Source organism: Panthera onca, chromosome X (genome assembly GCF_046562875.1).
Source record: "Panthera onca isolate mPanOnc1 chromosome X, mPanOnc1 haplotype 2, whole genome shotgun sequence".
NCBI classification, from domain to species: domain Eukaryota; kingdom Metazoa; phylum Chordata; class Mammalia; order Carnivora; family Felidae; genus Panthera; species Panthera onca.
Window position 1 is genome coordinate 74,292,288 of NC_138357.1, and position 24,593 is coordinate 74,316,880.

General features: G+C 36.9%; 1 protein-coding gene across 8 annotated transcripts in view; it reads left to right on the top strand.

The window, feature by feature from the left end:
• Positions 1-24,593, top strand: part of OPHN1 (oligophrenin 1) — a 600,363-nt gene that overhangs the window by 239,277 nt on the left and 336,493 nt on the right. For 7 of the 8 annotated variants that reach the window (XR_014136815.1, XM_081793552.1, XM_081793555.1 and 4 more), the window contains exons 4-5: positions 4,423-4,484; positions 9,817-9,888. Coding sequence is in view for 7 of the 8 variants with exons in the window: in XM_081793552.1 (XP_081649678.1) it covers positions 4,423-4,484; positions 9,817-9,888 (134 nt within the window). In the remaining variant the exon portion in view is untranslated. The remainder of the gene's footprint in view (positions 1-4,422; positions 4,485-9,816; positions 9,889-24,593) is intronic. The other variant, XM_081793558.1, reaches the window with a different exon arrangement.

The following is a 24,593-nucleotide window of genomic DNA, read 5'->3' on the forward strand; positions in this document are numbered from 1 at the left end:
CTTGTTTACTCATCAAAGAACCCTGTGAGATAGGAATTATTATTTCTAGGTAAGGAAAGTGAGTCTCAGAGAATTTGAGTAACTTATCAAAGGTCACAGTTAGTACATCAAATGTGCTTTTTACTCAACCATAGTACTTCTAAAAAACAAGAAAAAAACACAACTCATTCTTCAATTATATCTCCATAACTACTCTGATGTAATAATTCCTAATATGCTCATTTTACAGATGTCGAAATTGAGGCATAGAAAGACTAAATTGAGAAATGTGTCTAGGTTGGTAAGTAGTGGAGCAGGGACTCAAACTCAAATCTCAAGATTTTAGTTCCACTTTTTTTTTACATGGAAAACCCATTTACATGGAAAACCCACTTTCCTAATCATTTTGCTTGTCTATGAAATGAGAGAAGTCCTGGCTACTCCTAAGGGTGCCTGTGAGGATTAATAAAATATTAACTATGAAAGAATTCATGGAAAACCATAGGCCAATATTACTGATGCATGATGATGCAAAAATTCTCAACAAAATATTAGAAAACAAAATTCAGATTCACATTAAAAGGAGCATAATCAAGATCAAGTAGGATTCATCCCTGGGAAGCAAAGATGGTTGAATAAGAGCAAATCAATAAATTTGATATATTACATTCATAGAATGAAAGGTAAAAGTCAATGATCATCTCAATCAATGCAGAAAAGCCATTTGACAACTCCCAAAAGCTAAAGTCCAGGACCATAATTCATATATGAAATGAATTCTACCTAACATTTAAAGAAGAATTAATACCTATTCTTGTACTCCTGAAACTAAGACTATAGTATGTTAACTAACTTGAATTTAAATTTAAAAAATAGTAATAAATGGTCAGAAGACTTGAATAGACATTTTTCCAAATAAGACATACAAATGCCAAGAGACTTATGAAAAGATGCTCAACATCACTCATCATCAGGAAAATGCAAATCAAAACTACGAGATATCACCTCACACCTGTTAAAATGGCTACAATAGAAAAATACAAGACATAAGTCTTGGTGAAGATGTGGAGAAAGGAATCCTCTTGCTCTGTTGGTGGGAATGCAGACTGGTTCAGCCAGTGTAGAAAATAGTATTCAGTTTCCTCAAAAAATTAAAACTGGAACTATCCAATTATCCAGTAATTGCACTACTGGTACTTACCCCCCAAAATACAAAAAAAAAACCCAGTCATTCAAAGGGATATATGCATCCCTATATTTATTGGAGCATGATTTACAATACATAAATTATGAAAGCAGTCCAAGTGTCCATTGATAGATAAGTGGATAAAGAAGGTGTGGGGTGTGTGTGTGTGTAATGAAATATTATTCAGTCATAAAAAGAAGAAAATCTTGCCATGAAATGAGTAGATCTAGAAAGTATATTGGTAATTGAAACAAGTCAGTCAGAGAAAGACAAATACCATATGATCTCACTTGTATGTAGAATTTAAGAAACAAAAAAAAAAAAAAAAGAAACAAAAAAATAATGAACAAAGGAAAAAAGAGACTAACCAAGAAACAGTCTCTTAATTATAGAGAACAAACTGAGGGTTACCAGAGGGGAGGATTATGGGGGGGATTGGTGAAATAGGATATGGGGATTAAATAATACACATCATCATGAAAAAAAAGTAAAATAAAATAAAATGATAAAAAAGTGGGGTAAAGAGATTAATTTTATAGTAATTGCACTATAGGACCTAAATGCTGGACTAAGGTCATCAGGACTAAATAAATGCCAGTCATCATCTCATTGTTATTGTTTAGTCATAAGTCAGGGCTTTGGAAGTACCTTACTCAACAAAGTTGATGCATTTTGGAAAGTTGGAAAGTTTGTAAATTTGTACAAATCAAATAACACTTCAAATTTGTTAGGAAAGTTCAGTAATTAAAGGTATCCTGAAATGAATATTTCATAATGGTAAAGTAAACATAACAAATAAAAACTATTTGCATTATGATTAACCATCAATAAAAATAATAGATAAAAATATTTGACAAAATTTAATATGTATTCATGGTAAAAACTCTCAACAAGTTAGATATAGGAGGAGTGTACCTCAGTATAATAAGGGCAGTATGTGACAGCCCACATCTAACATCATATTCAGTTGTGAAAGTTCCAAAGCTTTCTTTCTAACATCAAGAACAAGACAAGTGTTCAACATTGTTGTGGAAGTCCTAGCCATATTAATTAGGAAGAAAAAGAAAGAAAAGACATCAGAATTGGAAAGAAAAAAGTAACATTATCTCTATTTGATTTTAAGTAGACAAAATCCTAAAGACTTCACCAAAAAAAAAAAAAAGTGGGGTCTGAGGTGAAAGAAATGAGTGAAGGGGATGATAAGTTTAAAAAAAAAACAAAAAATAAATTATGTGAGAAAGAAATAAAGAAAATGATTTCATTTGCAAGGGCGTAATAACCAAAGTATTTAGGAATAAATTTAACCAAGGTGCTGAAAGACTTATACTGTGAAAACTATAAGACATTGATGAAAGAAGTTGAAGATGAAACAAATAAATGGAAAGATATAGTTCTCAGGGATTGGAAGAATTAATATTATTAAAATATCCACACTACCCAAGGCAATCTATAGATTGAATGTAATCCCTAACAAAATATCATAGCACTTTTCACAGACTACAACAAATAATCCTAAAATTTGTCTTGAGAAAGAAGAACAAAGCTAGAGGCATTAATGCTCCCTGATTTCAAATTATATTACAACGTTGTAATCAAAACAGTATGGTACTGGCACAGAAACAGACATATAGATCAGTGGAACAGAATTGAGAGCCCAGAAATAAACCCACATTTATATGGTCCATTAATCTAAGACAAAGGAGGCAAGAATATACAATAGGGAAAAGACTGTCTCTTCAATAAATGGTGCTGGGAAAACTGGATATTCACATGGAAAAGAATGATTCTGATCTTACACTATTCATAAAAGTTAACTTGAAATGGATTAAAGACTTAAATGTAAGACCTAAAACCATAAAATTCCTAGAAGAAAACATATAGGAAAAGCTTCTTGATATGGGTCTTGGCAAATATTTTTTTTGATATGACACCTAAAGCACAACAACATAAAAAATCAAGTGGGACTATGTCAAACCAAAATTCTTTTGCACAGCCAAAGAAACAGTCAACAAAATGTAAAGGCAACCTATGGAATGGGAGAAAATATTTGCAAATCATATATCTGATAAAGGGCTAATAGCCAAAACGTATAAACAACTCATATAACTCAATAGCAAAACAAACAACCTCCAAATAATTCAATTAAATATGAGCAAAGGATTTGAATCAACAGTTTTCCAAATAATATATTAAAATACCCAAGAGGTACATGGAACTTGCTTAACTTCACTAATCATAAGGGAAATGCAATTCAAAACCACAATGAGATATCACTGTGGTTAGGATAACTGTCATCAAAAAGACAAGAGATAACAAATACTGGTGAGGATGTGGAGAAAAGGGAACCCTTGCACACTGTTGATAGGAATGTAAGTTGGTACAACCACTCAGGAAAATAGAGTGGAGGTCCCTCAAAATATTAAAAATAGAATTACCTTATGATGCAGCAATTCCACATCTGAGTATATATCCAAAGGAAATGAAATCACTATGTTGAAGAGATATCTGCACTCCTGTGTTCATTACAGTATTATTTGTAATAGCCAAGACATGGGAAACAAATGTCCATTGATAGATGAATGGATTTAAAAGTTGTGATATACATATATATGTATATTGACATATATATGTATATTAGAATACTATTCAGGCATAAAATAGTTGGATATTTTGCCACTTGTCACAACATGAATGGATCTTTATGGTATTATGCTAAGTGAAATAAATCAGACAAAATCATACTGTATGATCCCACTTATATGTGGAACCTGAAAAACAAACTCATAGAAAAAGAAATCAGGCTTGTGGTTGCCAGAAGTGGGGGTTGTTTTAAATGTATGAAGGTAATCAAAGGGTACAAACTTACAGTTATAAAATAAATAAGAACTGAGTATGTAGTGTACAACATGATAATTATAATTAGTATGGCTATGTGGTATTTTGAAAGTTGCTAAGAGAATAGATCCTATCCTTAAACTTGTGTGGTATGTATATCAATTATATTTCAGTAAAACTGAAGGAAAAAAAATCTCTTTGGTAGGGATTGGCAAGGAAAAAAAAAGAAGAAAGAAAATGAAAACAAAAAGATATTCAACAGGTACTGAACACATTCTTCTGTTAGCCTTTGGTTGGTACCTTCCTCTAGTGTCCAGGCAGGCTCAGAGCACTGGCCCCTACCTCATATCACACAGGTCTATGCCCACCTCCCTATCAAGTACTGTGATTAATTTGTCTTATCTTTTATTCTATCCTTCTAGCTGAATCCTTCAAGGAATTTGCTGAATTGCTCAATGAAGTAGAAAATGAAAGGATGATGATGGTAGGTCTCTAACACTGGGCCATGACCTTATTCATTGGATTGGTACTCTCTTGTTTCCATTTTGTCTCATGGCTGTTTAGTACAGTAAAGATATTTAGGAAATAGATCTGGTTATTCTGTCTCAAGCTTTTACCCTGGGAATTTAACATTAGCTAGAAATAAATTATTGTAGAAACTCCATTCCTCTTCATATCAGCGAGAAAGTGTTTCAAAGGACATTAAACTAGGCTATTGAACATGTGCAAAGAAATTGTGGCCTTTAGTGTTCTTAAACATATTATCCATTTATTTATCTGTTTCTCTGTTTGTAAAAATAATAATATGGGTTTTATTTATATTTGACATATAATTGTTTTATTTAAATCTGTGTGAAAACTTTCCTTACATTTAAAGTCTGTTTTTTAAAATAATATACTTATTTTTAGAGCAGTTTTAGTTTTATAGAAACAGAGATTTCATATAATCCCTTTCTTCTATTTTGATTCCTATAGCTTTGTAGTAAGACTTAATGTTAGGTGTGAACTTTACAACCATTTTGTCAGCATCCACCAAATGAATTACTGGGATTTGATCAAGAGTACATTGAATCTATAGAACAGGTTGGGATAAACTGACATCTTAAAAGTATTTTCTTATTTATGAACATGGATTATCTTTCCATTTATTAAGCCCTTCTTTGATTTCTGTTATCAGAGTTTCTTACATAGCTCTTGTATGCATTTTATTAGATATGTTCCTAAGTAAATATTTTCTTTTTTGTGAGCTCTATTTTAGCAGCTTAAAAAGTAATCATTTTGTGTGGACCCTAGACCTGCAGCACTAATGTCACCTGGCAAATTGTTAGAAATGGAAGTCCTTGGCCCCAACCCAGACCTATTTGTACCTAATGTGAACGTACCTAAGTTGGTCAATATTTATTTTGATTAGGGGTGTGAGGGTAAAGTTGGAACTTTGTAGAGAGCAAAGAGAGGTATATCTTGCCTTTCTTGATAAGTTGTCTTCCTATGGGCAGTTCAGTTTTGTGAAGTCCATTTATCCAATAGCCAGAGTTCTTCAATCTGTCATTACTCATCCTTTCCAGCAGGGTGGTACTGGCTTTTCAGAATAGTGCTACGATTTTATCTAGGCTCCTAGAGAAGTGGGGTTGCAGGGCTTGGAGGTAGGGGAAGTAGAGACTTGGGTTCCAATAATGGCAGTGCCACTAATTGTTGTTTTCAGACTAATCATGGTATTTTGCTGTCTCTCTTTTTTCATATGTAAAATGAGGAAAACAATCCCTACCTCCCACAGTTGTTGTAAGAGCTCCAAATGATATAATGAAGTGTTCTATATGTAGCAAAAAACACTTATTAAGTAAGTCTTGTTTGTAGTTATCTTTTGTAACCCCCAAGATTCTGCTTGTGGAAATTTGACTTGGGAATTTTCTTAGTTTAAGAGAATTGCTTCTAGGGATACTAAGGATGGACCAATATGGGTAGTTTCTCTGGAGTCTGGTAGATGTCCCCCCACTAGCTAATCTACACTCTACTAACTATTTTCTTCTGCCTGAAGAGTTTGTGGACTATTGCCAATGTTGATCTCAAACGCATTCAACTCCTTTTCATTCAGATACCACTAGAAAGCTCAACTGTACTTCCTTCAGCCCTAGTTGTTTATTTCTTTTATTTACCCAATTATAAAGCTCTAAAATATTTAAGTAGGACTCATCTTTTGAGATATTGTTTTTCTCACCCTTCTTGCTGGATCTTTTCCACAGGAATGACTCATTTTCTTCTTCCATTGTTGTGCCCTTTTGTGCCCACAACTTTTCAATCATGTATTGACTTTTAGCTCCCCACTTCCCGTTTAATTCTAGGAATGCTGTGAAGGTTAAGCTCAATGAGGGCCTTTCACAACGTGCCAGGAATTCATTGCTTGACTGCACCTCTCCCTTTTCCTAGAACTGTGGTAAAAGGACTCCTTACCCCAGTATGGATAATCTGGGTTATCTGAGGTATTAAACAGCTTTTTATCCTTTCTATAAGAAGAGACCAAACGAATCTTTAGAAGAACAGGAAGAAAGTTCACAGCCCTAGCATCTGATAATTGCAAATGTCTAGTCATTCTTGTAATGAACTTAAACTGTTGAAGGAATTATGGAGGAAAGAATTGAGGGGAAGCATTTCCCAACTGTGGTGTTCTTAAATAGTACCGTGGGATGTTGTATTAACCTCAGAAGTTGGCCTTGAAAAGTCTGGATAAAAGACTTCCTGTATGATTAAGGATAGGAGTCTTGCCTATGTGCCTTTCTGACTCTGAAGGGGACCTTATTAGCAATATGCAAGGTTTGTCTTTGAGGACTGCCAAGAGTGACCTAAAGAGACCCATACTATTTTAAACAGTGTATCTTCAAATCCTTTTTTTGGTAATTAGTTAACAATAAAAGATTCACAGACAATCCTACACTGCTGGATTGTGTACCATCTCTAATCTGCTAAATGTTTTAGCTAGTGTTAATTTGGGATTCATGCAATAAGAATCTGATTAAACTCCCTAAGATGTTTAGAATATCAGTTATCATGCTGGGTATTCTACCCTGAGTTAGAAGGTAGGAGCTTTTCTCCTAGAGAATTTATGAAATGGATGCAGTGATCAGAAAGGGGAATAAAGGTCATATTTAATTAAAAGGGCTTTTTTTGAGTAGATGCTGGACTTCTAAGGGATTTAAAGATAAAACAAAATGAAAAAAAAAAAAAGAGCCAAGCTTCAGTGTGACTATTTCCTATATCTCTAGCTCTGTTTTCTGGCAGAAAGTAATATAATTACCAATGAGTGTCAAAAAAAAGGAAGTGGCTCAGAGTATCTATTTGTGTTGTAGGAGACTGGGAGCAATATTGCCAATGTGATTAAGGGAAATCTATGGCCTCCAATTTCAGTGAATCATATACTAGTTTCCTAGGACCAAACATACAAAAAGCAAGTGGTCTTATGGACCCTGTGTGAGAAGTTGCTGGTACACCTGCTTATGCAAGAAAATCCCCTTTGAATCACGAAAACTGGTACTGTGCCATCCTTGTGTTGCCTGTGTATGCAAGGGCTCAGCTGAATATCCATATAGAGGTTTGACACATATTACTCTCCTTAGAAATGGCATGTTCACTTCTTATTCAACAGCAAACTTCTTCAGTGTGTCCCAGGTAACCACTTTTTTTGTGTTACCTTGGTGAAAGTGGAAATAATTTTTTCTAGTTATCTATTGCTGCATAAAAACCTATTTCAAAATACAGTGGCTTAACCTAAAACCATTTAATTTTATCTCATTATGTTCAGGAATTCAGGCAGGGGTCAGCTGGGTGATTCTTCTGCTTCATATGGAGGTGTTCACCTGGGAGGTGGGTTGATGTGGAGAGTCCAAAGCAGCTTTGCTTACCTATCTTGCACCTCAGTGGGATGGCTGGAAGGTTGGGCTGAACATAACTTTTACCAGAATGTGTATGTTTGGCCTCACTACTTTGGTAGTCTCAGGTCAGTCTAACTTCTTAGAGAGTGGCTCAGGGCTCCCCATTGGGAGTGTTCCAAGAGAACCAGGTGGAAGTTGCTGGCCTTTTATGACTTAGTCTGAGAAGTCACATTGTGTCACTTCTGCTATATTCTATTGGTTCAAAGAAGTAATGAACTCACTCTCATTAAAGGTAGAGGGGGAAGAGGCCTCACCTCAATAGGAGAAGTGTCACAAAATTTGTGGCCATGTTTTAAAAGTTCCACAAAAGGAAAGAAGAAAAATGACTCTCTGCATTGGATCTATGATACCAATGACATAATTTGTTTCCAGGTAGGTACACAAAGTTGATGTCACACAATTCACAGTTCATAACTGTAGAGTGTGTTGGGCAAAAGAGATGTGCTAGTACTTTTAATAGAAGAATTCTTGTTTTCGATCAAGCAGAATCACTGGTGTCTTTATTTTTGGTGCTAGGGCTTCTGGTAGAGCTTTGATTGGGTGAGAGTTTGCCCATTTAGTTGAACTTTGAATCATACCTAGACACAAAACAGGAGACCCAAAGTGCCTGCAGGACATAGCTAAAAAATATGTACTAATGCCCCAACTTGCCATGCATTTTGGTGGGTAGTTTAAAAACTGCTTCTTTTTTTTTTTTTAAACGTTTTTATTTATTTTTGAGACAGAGAGAGACAGAGCATGAACAGGGGAGGGGCAGAGAGAGAGGGAGACACAGAATCGGAAGCAGGCTCCAGGCTCTGAGCCATCAGCCCAGAGCCCGACGCGGGGCTCGAACTCACGGACCGTGAGATCGTGACCTGAGCTGAAGTCGGACGCTTAACCGACTTGAGCCACCCAGGCGCCTCTAAAAACTGCTTCTTAATATGGAGAATACAGGACTGGTCAAAACTGGCTCTTTACTCTGTTTTCTATTTTTGGTATGAATATATATCTTGTCTTACTGACACTTTATGTCTCATTTGACAAGGAAGGCAGTCCCTCATTTTCCTGTCTTATACTATATCAAAATTAATGCAATGGATCCTAAAACCCAGCCCTTTAGATGTATTCTTTTAGGTCCTCCATTAAAATACAGCTGATTCCGACAAGTGAAGAAAACAAACTCCACTTTCTGCCTTGGACAGGTGTAATTTTTCAAGAGGTTAATATTGAAGACAAAACTTTGTGTATCTCTGCCTGACCACTAAGCAATGGGTCCAATTTGTAAATGGGGTTTTTATATCTCTAGACCCATATTAATGTCAATGTTTTAGTATTTGGGCAGGCTGTTTTTAGCAGCTTCAGAGCATCTATAGTTAGGTAATTTGAAGGCCTAGTCCAGTGTTCTCTGTGATGCTGTAATACACTCCAAGTTCTGAAGGAAATGTTCTGGTTTTATGACACACACTGGCAGGACTGGAAACAATTTATATTGATGCTATTACTGCTAACTCATTTCCCTCTCATGAAATTATTTGCACTTCGTGCAATTGGTATTTTCATGCATTTTCCATTCCCTTTATCTTATCTTTTCCACATATACTTCAGGCCCCCATATCTGTTTCTGGACATGACTATAGATATTTATTGATTAAAAACTCAGATAAGACTGCCAGTAAAAATACAGAGAAATGCCCCTAGTGTTCCTTCTCTCATTTCCTCTCAAATCATTAGATTTTAAAAGACCAATATGGGGAGGGGGGGGGAAGTAACAACAATGGGAAAAAAAACAGCAAATCAATTTACATTTTGCAGACTGATGTATTACAATGAAATGCCTTAGTAACAAGGAAACTTGAATCTTATCTTTTCTAATCTGAAAGTTGTTTTATATGTTTTCTTTTTTTTTTCTAGGTACACAATGCTAGTGATTTGCTGATTAAACCCCTGGAAAATTTTCGGAAGGAGCAAATAGGCTTCACCAAGGTACATTTTCTCCACATAAGATATTTTTTACGGCAGTTGAGTAGTTGTTTGGGCTACCACCCTTCATTCTTTATGGGCGAGGAGGGTTCATATATATAAGAATCATTCAAAAAAGTGAGAAAATCTGGAATTGGTGCCTGGTCATGTTTCCAACTAGCTGTGCAACTGTTGACAAGTCAGTTCTTGTTTTGGAGCTTCCATTTCTCCATCTGGAAAATGAGGAGCTCAATAATAACAAGTATTATTTAAAGGGTAATTACTGTTATATTTGCTAAGCATTGGGCTTCATGCTTTACATTCATTCTCTAATTACAACAATTGTGTGAGGTTCTGGTAGTATCTCATTTTACAAATGAGGCAACTGAGGTTTGGGCATGATAAAGAACTTGATCAAAGTTATATAGTTAGTGACAGTAACCAGGATTTAGACTTTAGGGTTTTTTAGCTTCAAATCCCACATTCTTTCCATTAAGCCATACTATGTAGATCTTTGCTGTCCAATATTATAGCCATAGTTATATAAATAAATTAAAATTAACAACTCAGTTTCTCAGTCATGCTAGTCACATTTCAAGTAGTCAGTACCCACATGTGGGTAGTAGCTACTATATTGGATTGCACAGATATAGAACATTCCATCATTGTAGAAATTTCTACTGGACAGCACCTTGCCAGATAATCTGAGATTATTTCCAGCTTGGCTACTCATGGATCTGATTCCCCAGTGTTTCATAAAGGGATAAAAATTGTCAAATTTATTCTTTTTCAGCTAGGTGTAGGCCTATTTTCTGAACTCCAATATGTGTGCCATGTAACCTAAATAGTCTTCCAGAACTAAATATAGCATCTTGACCAAGCATGTAGTCCTAAAAAGGACTAAGAACACACCATCTGGTTATTATCTAGAATATTGTGACAAGCAGTTTGGATTGAAGATATGGAAGTAGGAAAACAGAGGAGACTAAGTGGCTGTGATACCATAGCTGGATATCATCAGTCAGATTGACATGGGCATTATTTGAGTGACTGACATCAAGGCTAAATGAGTTATCTGGATAGCCCAGTAATTCTGGATTCCACTCAGTTTACCTGGAATCTTATTAACATAAATACTTAATTGGGAAAGTATATAATTGAAGGAGAGAAGAACCTTTAAAATCACAAGTGTGGTATGGAAGTAATTAACCACTGACTAACTGATGTGACAGTTGTTACATAACAATGAATAAAGAGTATGAAGAAGCATAGACAATTTGAGAATCTTCACAGTCAGTCTACTTTCGCTCCTGAATGATATTAGGAAAAAGCACAGTAAAAATATGCTGCATTGGTTGACCCCATATCATCTGAGGGAAACAAGTTTCTAACATATATTTCCTATGTCCCAGGCCTGTGCTGAGGATTTTACATATGCTGTCTTCCTTAATTATTACAGCAAATCTATGAGGTGGGATGTATAATATTCATTATCCCAATGAAGAAACAGAGACTCAGAAAGCTTAAATTCCTATATTCCTATCAGTCTTTTTTTTCCTACTTCTTTACTGGTAGGGTCAACTTGCACACCTAAAAGGAAAGTGACCAACTCTCAGTATGAGTGTTGTTTTTCAGTCTGTCTAGAATTATCCTAGTAGTAAAATTTGGGGTAATAGAGCACTGAACTAAAGACTAGAAAATACAGCTTTCAATCTACCTCTGTGTGTTTTCCAATTATTGCCTCTCAGTTCCAGCACATCTTAATACATGTTCTGTGAAATTCGACAGAATTCCTTTAAGCATCACTCCTTTATACATGCTGTTAAGCTTTCTCAGTAGAGGGTGCTGGAGGGATATTGCAGGGAGAAGGGGCTCTCCTGAAGTTTTCAGCTGCTGCAAGTGGGCGTCAGTAGAGAGGGAGTGAGCTATCTGGTGGGGCTCTGAACCAGTCACACATCCAAAACACATAGTCCCTCAGTGACCTTGAAGCCTCTCTGCCTGGCCTGGTGATAACTTTCCTGCTGGTCTCTCAGTTTAGGTCTCTCCCTGAAAGCTTCCCCACTCATGCTGTCCCCTAGCTTCCCTCTGTAGGGCCCCCACCTATCCCACCAGCTGACTGAAGGTCCATAACAGAGTTACTGCTCCATGATTTCTCTGCCAGCTCCCACACAGCCTATTTGAATTGTAGGAGGTTCCTCCTGAGGCAGGCTGGTCCTGCAATGCTTATCTGCAACCTAGAAGGTTCCCATTCTCTCTATAGTACTACCTGCGCTCTGGAGAGTTGCCTCCTGCTTACCTAGTAACTGTGGACCACCAGGCCAAACCAATTTAAACTAATTTCTTTGCTTAAATTACACCTTTTCCAATGAGTTTGGAACCCCTTCCAGATTTCCCCTTCCTTGTGTGCCTTCTCTCAGCCTCAGGGTACTGTAAAGAGTTTCCTTATATATTATAGTTACTTTCTTTTTAGTTTAACAAGTTTGTAGTTTAATAATTCTATGTAGTGGTTTTTGTCTTTTGTCTGGGCCCAGACTGATACACCCAGCACTTCTGCTAGTTGGCTCTGTGACTTAATTGGTAGTGGTATGTGCTTTGCCAGGCCATTACAGAGAGAGGTGTGTGTTCTCATTTGAACCTCAGAACCTTGTAAAGTAGAAGTTACTATCCATTTTTTACAGATGAAGATACTAAGGTTCAGTGAGGTGTAGTGTCTAAAGCCATTCAGCCAGGAAGTGGCAGAGCTTGGGTTTGAATTCAGTTTTCTTGATTGTACGTCTGGGGCTCATTTCACTTTATGAGAGATCTCACTTCTCTCTGGACCTCAGTTTTGTCATATGTACAAAAAATGATGGGCAAATAATTCCTAATCTAATATTCTGTGTGAAATTCTAAGGGTGATTAAATGTGCATCTATACAGTAGTAGTAGAAATTGACTAGTCAGAATTTAGTGTGCTATAAATGTAAAATATGTGCTAGATTTTGAAGGTAGTGTGAAAATTTTAAATATCATTAATATTTTATATTGATCACATGTTGAAGTGGTACTCTTTTGGATATAGTGTGTTAAATATATTGTTGAGATAAATTTCACCTGTTTCTTTTTCCTTTTTTTATTTTTTTCAATATATGAAGTTTATTGTCAAATTGGTTTCCATACAACACCCAGTGCTCATCCCAAAAGGTGCCCTCCTCAATACCCATCACCCACCCTCCCCTCCCTCCCACCCCCCCCATCAACCCTCAGTTTGTTCTCAGTTTTTAAGAGTCTCTTATGCTTTGGCTCTTTCCCACTCTAACCTCTTTTTTTTTTTTTCCTTCCCCTCCCCCATGGGTTTCTGTTAAGGATCCTGAGAACCTTTTTCCTTTTCCTAATATGCTTACTAGAAAGTTAAAAATTATAAATGTGGCTTGCATTAAATTTCTATTTGGTAGCACTGAACAAGAGAAAGTAATTACAGTTGAATTATTTATTTTATAACTGGAAGTTTGTACCTCTTGTTCCCCTTTATCCATTTTACCCATGCCCCCACCCTGCCCCCCTCTGGCAACCACCAGTTTGTTCTCTGTATTTAAGATTTTGTATTTTGGTTTGTTTGTTCATTTGTTTTATTTTTTAGATTGCACATGTAAGTGAAATTATATGGTATTTGTCTTTCTCTGTCAGACTTATTTCACTTAGCATAATAACCCTCCAGGTCCATCTGTGTTCTTACAGATGGCAAGATCTTTCTTTTTTAATGCTGATAATATATATCACATCTTATTTACCCATTCATCTGTCAATGAATGGTTGGTTGCTTCCATATCTTGGTTATTGTAAATAATGCTGCTATAAAGATAGAGAGGTGCATATCTTCTTGAAATACTGTTTTTCCCCCCTTTGGGTAAACACCGAGCAGTGGGATTACTGGATCATATCACATTTCTATTTTTGATTTTTTTTTGAGGAACCTCCATACTGTTTTCTACAGTGGCTGTACCAGCTTGCATTCTCACCAACAGTGCAACAGCATTTGCTTTTTCTTTCTCTGCATCCTCGCCAGCACCTGTTGTTTCTTGTGTTGTTGATTTTAGCCATTGTTACAGGTGGGAAGTGATATCTCATTGTGGTTTTGATTTGTATTTCCCTGATGATGAGTGATGTTGAGCATCTTTTCATGTGACTATTGACCATCTAGATGTCTTATTTGGAAAAATGTCTCTTCACTGTCCATTTTTAAATTGGATTGTTTAATTGTTGGTACTAACTTTTACAAGTTCTATATATATTTTGGATATTAACCCCTTATCAGATATGTCATTTACAAATCTCCTGTTCAGTGACAGTTTTGTTGACAGTTTCCTTTGTTATGCAAAATTTGTTTATTTTGATCAAGTCCCAATAGTTTAATATTTCTTTTGTTTCCCTTTCCCAAGGTGACATATCTAGAAAAATGTTGCCATGGCCGATGTCAAAGAGGTTACTGCCTATGATTTCTTCCAGGAGGTGTTTGGTTTCAGGTCTTACATTTAGGTCCAAGTAATTGCTTTTGATAGAAAGGTCCTGACATTTCGTGGATTCTCTGGATTCAGAATTAACAGAAAGGCAGCATTTGAAGAAAATTCATATACACATAGATATATAATTAATTAAATTAGTTAACACACACACACACACATATATATATAAAGTTATTCAAATAGCACCTGGCAAATAATATATGTTAGTGTTTTGTTATCATCATCATCATCATTGTTATTGGCAGCAAAACTGGGAGAATAGAACACTCTGCATGAAATTGTCCAATTGGTGATGGTCTTACTCTGATTAAAATAATCACAAGAAGTGGCACCTGGGTGGCTTGGTTGATTAAGCGGCAGACTTTGGCTCAGGTCATGATCTTGCGGTTCATGGGTTCAAGCCCTGCGTCCAGGCTCTGTGCTGACAGCTTGGAGCCTGCTTTGAATTCTGTGTCTCCCTCTCTCTCTGCCCCTTCCCTGCTTGCACTCTGTCTCTCTACATCTCTCAAAAGGGAATAAACATTTAAAAAGAATTTTAAAAAATCACAAGAAGAGACAGTGAATGAGGCAGGAAGAGAAGGATAGGGTCAATGAATGTTTCCCAAGTGACTACTGGTATATGGAGAAGTTTCATTTCACTAGAACTGTGTCTCTGGCTCTGCAGGATGTGGAAGATGTCTTCTTATCATAGAAAGTAAAACAAACAAACAAACAAACAAACAAACAAACGGGGTAAATAAAAGAGAGTGCTGGGAACTGAGAGGGGACATATTCGGAATAAACTCATCTTGTTCAAAGAAGATTAGCCTCTTCAAATGATGCTGATGATACTACCTCTTGAAATAATAAATGTCTTGTGTGAAATCTGTGGAAAGGTGAATGGTCATGCATGGAGGGGAATGATGTGTGATAATCAAATGGTACTCTTCTCTTGTGGTTCCTGTGATAGATTTTGAGCTATTGGTCTGGGTTGGCTTTCCTGGGTAATGCAAGTTACTCTGTTTGCAGAGTCCATTTGCAGGCCAATGAACTCTGTTGTAAGTTCAGCTTGGCTAACCAAGACCTAGTGGAAAGGCTCTTTCAATAATCAGAATCTCAAAAGGTCATTTTGCAACACAGTCATTTCACAAAGACAACAGATTCTCTATCTGATTAGCCACTCTGATGTGATGCCTTGGATACTATCTTTTGTTATACAATAGATTCTAAATGTCTCAGATAGTTGGCTTCCCAGGCATGGAATCATGGGTCAGATGATTTCCCAGGTATCGTCTCCATCAGAGGATTTTTTTCCCTAGGAGAAACTGTCTTGGTAGGGCTCCTAACTCCCTACTTAAGCCAGAACAGTTTCTCTTGCATTTATAATAGGATTCTATTGGCTAAAAAGTTTGAACACCAACTCTTTATGCTAAAACTCTATTGGTCTCCCTTTTCCAATTAAATAGGATATGTCTTTTAATCTCTGTATGGCAGTTAGGACATATGCAATTAGATGAAAATTTGTTTTCTTCAAATTTTAGTGTGTAATCTGCAATGTAATCAGACTAATCCCATTTTACAACCCTTAAGTTTTGACAAAAATAGCTTTTATTTTTCTACTGTAAAATTGAATTTATATACAATTGAAAATAAAATAATGCAATCAAATATATTTAAACACTTAATAGTCTTCATTCTTTACCTACTCCTCAAAAAACATTCATTTTTAACCACTTATATTCCACCATTTGGTGGTTACTTTCATATTTTAAAAAAATATGCTTGTATTGCTATTGCATTATTTATCTACTTGGGAAATTATTTAATTTGTCTTGCTATAAACAGAGGGGATCATGGCTCATACCTCTTTCTTCCCCTCCCCTCCTGTTGTTGGGTGGACTGGGGAGACCCCCAGATCCTGAGGCCTCCACCCAGCCTGTCTCTGGGAATGGTTGTCGCCAGAGGCTCTTATTCTCATCACCAGAAAGAATTCAAGGATGGACCAGACACAGTGGTTGAGCAGTGCTGGTGGAAAAGTTTATTAAAATGAGAGTACACTCTTAAGATCTGAGAGCAGGCAAGCTCAAGTGAACGCTGTGCCCCAGGTTTGGGTCTTTATCTTTTATAAACTAAGGGATGGAATATTTATTATTTGTGGAGGGTATTTCTTTGGGAGCAGGGTTTCATGCCTTTTCTCCCTCACTTGATGAGGGTCTCAGGCCTTCTTTGCCTTGGGCCTGTGTAGTTTTGATATGGCTTCTTGTGGCTTTGTTTTTGGAGTGCTGTCAGGACAGGTCTCTAACTTTCCTGATAATGGAGCATGATATGCCCTTTGCTGGCCTCCAGGCATCCTGTTAAAGCCTAACTGCCTATTCTAACACTTATAATTTTTAATAACTATAACATACTTTTACCTTCTGTTGTTCACCACTGTTTAAATAATATACTTAACCCATATTTCTTACTCCATCACCTTTTGACTGACTTTGTAAGATGAAAGTATTAACACTTCTGTCTTGCTTTACTAAAAGCCTCGACTCCTGTCAGACACACCTTTACTTTTCACTGGTAGGGTTGATAACAGTACTATTCTATTCTGGAACCTTAATTTAATCTTGTTTTTGGTTATTATTAGGCTCATTTTATAGTGGCAAATGCAAGTGAAATTTCCATAATTTTAACACAAGTTTCTTGGCTCTGAGTCCATGAATTTTCACATTTCTTATATTGGATTAATATAAGTATTAATTTCTGGTGGATGGGATAGATCAAGGATGACACCTTCTTTACCCTTTTCTCTTAATTTCCTGTCTACTAGGCTTAGAGTTTTTTGACCACCCTACTCTAGACTCCTGTTTAGTTAACTCCTTCTATTCCTCTTACCTCTTAAAAGTAACTGTACATGCAAATTTTGTGAGTCATTTTCCATGTGTATATTTTAGCTATCACTTGATTAACAGAAGCCTTCCCACCACTATTCCCCTTCTAACCACCATGCAACAACCCCCCCCCCCGCCAACATCCTGCACCAAGGTCAAGGAAGGACAAACAAAACTCAGTCCAGTTCTGTTCATAATGGGTCTTTCATGTAGCAGTGTAGAATGCTGGACTGTCCATTGGAGATGGCAGAATAAAGACTTAGTCATCTCCTGTAGACCCATGACAGAGAAAGTATTTGTACCCTTTGATTCATATTTTTTGGACTTGTCAGAATTGTCCACAGTATTATGTTTTCAGTTCTTTTTCAAGGATTCCCTTGCCAAAGAACTGTCGCTGAATTGAGACTTTGTGTATTCTCTGGACATAATAGGGCCAAATTGCCTAAGACATCTGAATCTGCATTTAACTCACTTTTTGGAGAGTTAGAGCTTCTGTGGAAGCTATGATATTAGTGTGTTCTTACCCAACAGATGTCAGGCAAGAGACATTGACAGTAATGTATGAAGTTGCCAGTCTTATTGCTGTTTCTTCTCCATGAACAGAGATCATAGGAAGAACTTTAGGAAAAGAGCCTGTTCTGGAAACAGATGAGGTTGAAAAAATTAAGAAGATGGAACAAAATGCAACCTGATAGGATAGGTGAAACCAAGGGTGTATCAGTCTGCCCTGCATTCCAAATATGAGAGTATACCCTGGGACAGAAAGGAAGGAAACAGGAGCAAAGAACTTTCAACAGCTACAAAGAGTTTGAATTATCACATCCACTCATCCCTGTTTGAATCTCAATGGCCCCATAATGTATTAACCAGAAGAGTGAAATACTCAAGGTGCTCAAGAGCTAAGCTGTGTGACAGTAATCCATAAGTGGTTTCCAAGCCAATATTAAATATTTTACATGATTTATAATAATTACCAGATACTAGGTAATTGCTGTATATTAACTCAGTTAAGCATTATTATCTGCATCCCACAGATGAGTAATTCAAGACCCATAATGGCCAAATAACTTGTCCAAGGACACAAAGTTATTAACAGAAGTAAGCTTCAACCAGATTTTCATAATTCCAGAAATTGTACTCTTTCCATTTTATGCACTCTGAACCCAGATTATGTGGGGTTCTTATGAAAAAAAAATTAAAAAAGATAGATTAATAATGCCTATTGACAATTTAATGGGTAAACAAATTCACAATAAATTCACAGTACTTTTACAGCAATGAGAATGAATGAACTAGACCTGTTGTATACAACAACATGAATGAATCTGACAAATATAAGGTCAAGGGGGGAGAAGCTTGTCACAAAAGATTACCTGCTGTGTGTACATATTTTTATAGAATTTAAAAACAAACAAAAATAAGTGATGGTGTTAGAAGCCAGTATACTGGTTACCCCACAATGAGGTATTAGTGACAAAGTCAGGCACAAGTGTCACTTTAAGGGAGTTGGTAATATTTTGGCTTTTTATATGAGTGCTGATTGCACATGCATTTTCAGTTTGTGAATATTGAAACTTGTGTAGAGTATTTTTCAGGTTACATGTTACAATTCTTTATTAAGTTTTTTTATTTAAACTCCAGTATAGTTAACAATAGTGTTAAATTAGTTTTAGGTGTATAATATAGTGATTCAACAATTTCATACATTACCCAGTGCTCATCACAACAAGTGCACTCCTTAATCCCCGTCACCTATTTGACCAATCCCCCACTCACCTCCCCTCTGGCAATCATCATTTTGTTCTCTATAGTTAAGAGTCTCTTTCTTGCTTTCTCTCTCTTTCCCTCTCTTTTTTGATGTGTGTATTTGTTTTTTTCCTAAATTCCACATTTGAGTGAAATTATATGGTATTTGTCTTTCTCCGACAGACTTATTTCACTTAGCATTGTACTTTCCAGCTCAATCCATGTTGTTGCAAATGGCAAGATTTCATTACTTTTTATGGCTGAATAATATTCTTGTGTGTGTGTGTGTGTGTGTGTGTGTGTGTACACCACATCTTCTTCTTTATCCATTCATCAATTGATGGACACTTGGGATCTTTCCATAATTTGGCTATTACAGATAATGCTGCTATAAACATTGGGGTGCATGTATCCCTTTGAATTAGCATTTTTGTATTCTTTGGGTAAATACCCAGTAGTGCAATACCTGGGTCATAGGGTAGTTCTATTTTTCACTTTTTGAAGAATCTCCATACTGTTTTCCAGAGTGGCTGCATCAGTTTGCATTCCCACTAACAATGCTGGAGTGTTCCTTTTTCTCCACATACTTGCCAACACCTGTTGTTTCTTGTGTTGTTGATTTTAGACATTTTTCCAGGTGTGAGGTGATATCTAATTATAGTTTTGACTTGTATTTCCCTGATGATTAGTGATGTTGAGCATCTTTTCATGTGTCGCTAGCCATCCGTATGTCTTCTTTTGAAAATGTCTATACATGTCTTCTGCCCATTTTATAATGGGATTATTTATTTTTGGTGTTGAGTTTTATAAGTTCTTTTTTTATTTTTCTTTTTTTTTTAGGTTGTTTTTATTTTTTATTTTTTTATTTTTTTATTTTTTTTAATATATGAAATTTATTGTCAAATTGGTTTCCATACAACACCCAGTGCTCATCCCAAAAGGTGCCCTCCTCAATACCCATCACCCACCCTCCCCTCCCTCCCACCCCCCATCAACCGTCAGTTTGTTCTCAGTTTTTAAGAGTCTCTTATGCCTTGGCTCTCTCCCACTCTAACCTCTTTTTTTTTTTCTTCCCCTCCCCCATGGGTTTCTGTTAGGTTTTTCAGGATCCACATAAGAGTGAAACCATATGGTATCTGTCTTTCTCTGTATGGCTTATTTCACTTAGCATCACACTCTCCAGTTCCATCCACATTGCTACAAAAAGCCATATTTCATTCTTTCTCATTGCCACGTAGTATTCCATTGTGTATATAAACCACAATTTCTTTATCCATTCATCAGTGGATGGACATTTAGGCTCTTTCCATAATTTGGCTATTGTTGAGAGTGCTGCTATAAACATTGGGGTACAAGTGCCCCTATGCATCAGTACTCCTGGATCCCTTGGATAAATTCCTAGCAGTGCTATTGCTGGGTCATAGGGTAGGTCTATTTATAATTTTCTGAGGAACCTCCACACTGTTTTCCAGAGCGGCTGCACCAATTTGTATTCCCACCAACAGTGCAAGAGGGTTCCCGTTTCTCCACATCCTCTCCAGCATTTATAGTCTCCTGATTTGTTCATTTTGGCCACTCTGACTGGCGTGAGGTGGTATCTGAGTGTGGTTTTGATTTGTATTTCCCTGATAAGGAGCGACGTTGAACATCTTTTCATGTGCCTGTTGGCCATCCGGATGTCTTCTTTAGAGAAGTGTCTATTCATGTTTTCTGCCCATTTCTTCACTGGGTTATTTGTTTTTCGGGTGTGGAGTTTGGTGAGCTCTTTATAGATTTTGGAGACTAGCCCTTTGTCCGATATGTCATTTGCGAATATCTTTTCCCATTCCGTTGGTTGCCTTTTAGTTTTGTTGGTTGTTTCCTTTGCTGTGCAGAAGCTTTTTATCTTCATAAGGTCCCAGTAATTCACTTTTGCTTTTAATTCCCTTGCCTTTGGGGATGTGCCGAATAAGAGATTGCTACGGCTGAGGTCAGAGAGGTCTTTTCCTGCTTTCTCCTCTAAGGTTTTGATGGTTTCCTGTCTCACATTCAGGTCCTTTATCCATTTTGAGTTTATTTTTGTGAATGGTGTGAGAAAGTGGTCTAGTTTCAACCTTCTGCATGTTGCTGTCCAGTTCTCCCAGCACCATTTGTTAAAGAGACTGTCTTTTTTCCATTGGATGTTCTTTCCTGCTTTGTCAAAGATGAGTTGGCCATACGTTTGTGGGTCTAGTTCTGGGGTTTCTATTCTATTCCATTGGTCTATGTGTCTGTTTTTGTGCCAATACCATGCTGTCTTGATGATTACAGCCTTGTAGTAGAGGCTAAAGTCTGGGATTGTGATGCCTCCCGCCTTGGTCTTCTTCTTCAATATTACTTTGGCTATTCGGGGTCTTTGAACCCAGATTATTGAAAACTGATTCAATTTTTTCACTATTTATGGGTCTGTTCAAATTTTCCATTTCTTCCCGTTTGAGTTTTGGACGTGTGTTTGTTTTTCAGAATTTGTCCATTTCTTCCAGGTTGTCCAGTTTGTTGGCATATAATTTTTCGTAGTATCCTCTGATAATTGCTTGTATTTCTGAGGGATTCGTTGTAATAATTCCGTTTTTATTCGTGATTTTTTCTATCTGGCTCCTCTCTCTTTTCTTTTTGAGAAGCCTGGCTACAGGTTTACCAATTTTGTTTATTTTTTTTTCAAAAAACCAACTCTTGGTTTCATTGATCTGCTGTACTGTTTTTTTTTTAATTTTATACTTTTTATTTCTATTCTGATCTTTATTATTTCTCTTCTTCCGCTGGGTTTGGGGTGTCTTTGCTGTTCTGCTTCTAGTTCCTTTAGGTGTGCTGTTAGATTTTGTATGTAGGATTTTTCTTGTTTCTTGAGATAGGCCTGGATTGCAATGTATTTTCCTTTTAAGACTGCCTTTGCTGCATCCCAAAGCTTTTGGTTTGTTGTATTTTCATTTTCATTTGTTTCCATATATTTTTAAATTTCTTTTCTAATTGCCTTGTTGACCCATTCATTCTTTCACAGGGTATTCTTTAACCTCCATGCTTTTGGAGGTTTTCCAGACATTTTCCTGTGGTTGATTTCAAGCTTCATAGCATTGTGATCTGAAAGTGTGCATGGTATGATCTCAGTTCTTTTATATTTACTAAGGGCTGTTTTGTGACCCAGTATGTGATCTATCTTGGAGAATGTTCTATGTGCACTCGAGAAGAAGGTATATTCTGTTGCTTTGGGATGCAGAGTTCTAAATATATCTATCAAGTCCATCTGGTCCAATGTATCATTCAGGGCCATTGTTTCTTTATTGATTCTCTGTCTAGATGATCTCTCCATTGTTATAAGTGGAGTATTAAAGTCCTCTGCAATTACCACATTCTTATCAATAAGGTTGCATATGTTTGTGATTAATTGCTTCATCTATTTGGGTGCTACTAATTTCTGTGCATACACATTTATAATTGTTAACTTCCTGATCGATAGACCCTGTAGTTATCATATAATGCCCTCCTTCATCTCTTATTATAGCCTTTAATTTAAAGTCTAGTTTGTTTGATATAAGTATGGCTACTTCAGCTTTCTTTTGAGTTCCAGTAGCATGATAGATAGTTCTTCATCCCCTCACTTTCAATCTGAAGGTGTCCTCAGGTCTAAAATGAGTCTCTTGTAGACAGCAAATAGATGCGTCATTTTTTTTTATCCATTCTGATAACCTATGACTTTTGATTGGAGCATTTAGTCCATTTACATTCAGTGTTTATTGAAATATATGGTTTAGAGTCGTGATATCTGTAGGTTTCACGCTTGTAGTGATGTCTCTGGTACTTTGTGATCCTTGCAACATTTCACTCATAGAGTCCCCCTTAGGATCTCTCTTGGTTTAGTGGTGAATTCGTTCAGTTTTTGTTTGTTTGGGAAAACCTTTATCTCTCCTTCTATTCTGAATGACATATGCTAGATAAAGGATTCTTGGCTGCATATTTTTTTCCTGTTCCTCACATTGAATATTTCCTGCCATGCCTTTCAGGCCTGCCCAGTTTCATTAGATAGGTCTGCTACTACCCTTATGTGTCTCCCTTTGTATGTTAAGGTCCATTTATCCCTAGTTGTTTTCAGTCTACTTATGTATGTTTCTACCCTTATGTGTCTCCCTTTGTATATTGAGGCCCATTTATCTCTAGTTGTTTTCAGTCTGCTTTTGTATGTTAAGCCCCGTTTATCCTTAGCTACTTTCAGAATTCTCTTTATCCTTGTATTTTGCCATACCACCAGCACCACTTCCACCCCGTTCTTTACTTGTAATCAGTGTTTTGGGGTTTTTTTGTTTTTAGTTTTTTGACTATGTTATTTGTTTGTTTATGTTATTTGTATGTGTGTATGCATGTTTTTGTCTTCTGTTTGTCTATCTGTTTTCCTTTACAGGGCTACTCTAAGCAACAAATCAAAGCACACCTGGTGGAGGGTCCAAAATATCACTACGAGTAGGGTAATAAAATAACCAAAGTCACGACAATAGAGAGCAAGTAACAATCTCTTAAAAAAATACCTCCTGAAGGGCCAGGCCCTGGACAGTATATGATCCCCCCCCTTTAATATAGCAGACTGTGCAGCAGACTTAGCCACTGAGCCCTGGGGGTGGCAGACCCAGGCAGACACAGTCTGGCTTTGTCTTATCCCACAGCACTCCAGGGAGGGGACAGCTTTCTCCTACTGTGGACTGTGCCTTTGGCCCAGCCACTGACCCCAGAGGTGGTGGTCACAGGCTTTGTACTATTGTGCAGCCCTCCAGGGAAGGGACTACTTTCTCCAACTGCAGACTGAGCCCCTGAGCTACCACCGCACCCAGGCCTGGCTCACCTCCTCCCCAGGTGCAGGAACAGGGAGCCAGTCCCAGACTTAAGAAAACCCCGAAGTTAGAGATAGGATCCCTCTCAGTCCCAGTCCAGGGTCTTTCTCCTGTCCAGATACAGTCTTACACTTCCCTAGCTGTTCTTTCTCTTCCGTTTGTCTTTCCTTAGAATAGGGTCCTTCCCCTCTGTGCTCACATGACCTTTTTTATCTACCCCAGTTCGCAGTCACCCACCTATCTTTCCTCCAGTTTTCCTATTTTCTTCCTGGTAGATTCAGTCTCTTTTCCTCCCAGGGTCTTGTGTTCAAAGTCCTTTTGCTTCAGTACGTCTTTGTTTGAGAGACGTGGGAAGTATGGATCCCCCTACTTTTCTTAGGATAATGTTACTGATAAAAAATTTTTATAAGGTAACCTATCCCACAAAATAGAAAAATGTCTGCATTTAGGTTGAAGAGGAGAGAATTAAAGGGGGAATATCATCTTAACTGTCTGTGATGATGAAAGGACTATATCTCAGAAGGCAATCACATCTGTTTTTCATCTCCCTTGCCATCATTCACTAGAGCTGAAGGAAGTTGCATCATAGAAGAGAGTGACATCAAAAGATTTTTCCTTCATTTTGTAATCAAAATGAGAGGAATATTCCCATCCTTTTCACCTTAGTTACCTTTCTACCTGAACTATTTAAAGGCATGTATGTAATTACAAGCAGGACTGTGTTCAAATGAGCTGGACCTAAGTGAGCTTGCAACTCTGTCCCTGATAGCAGCTGTTTCCAAACTTACC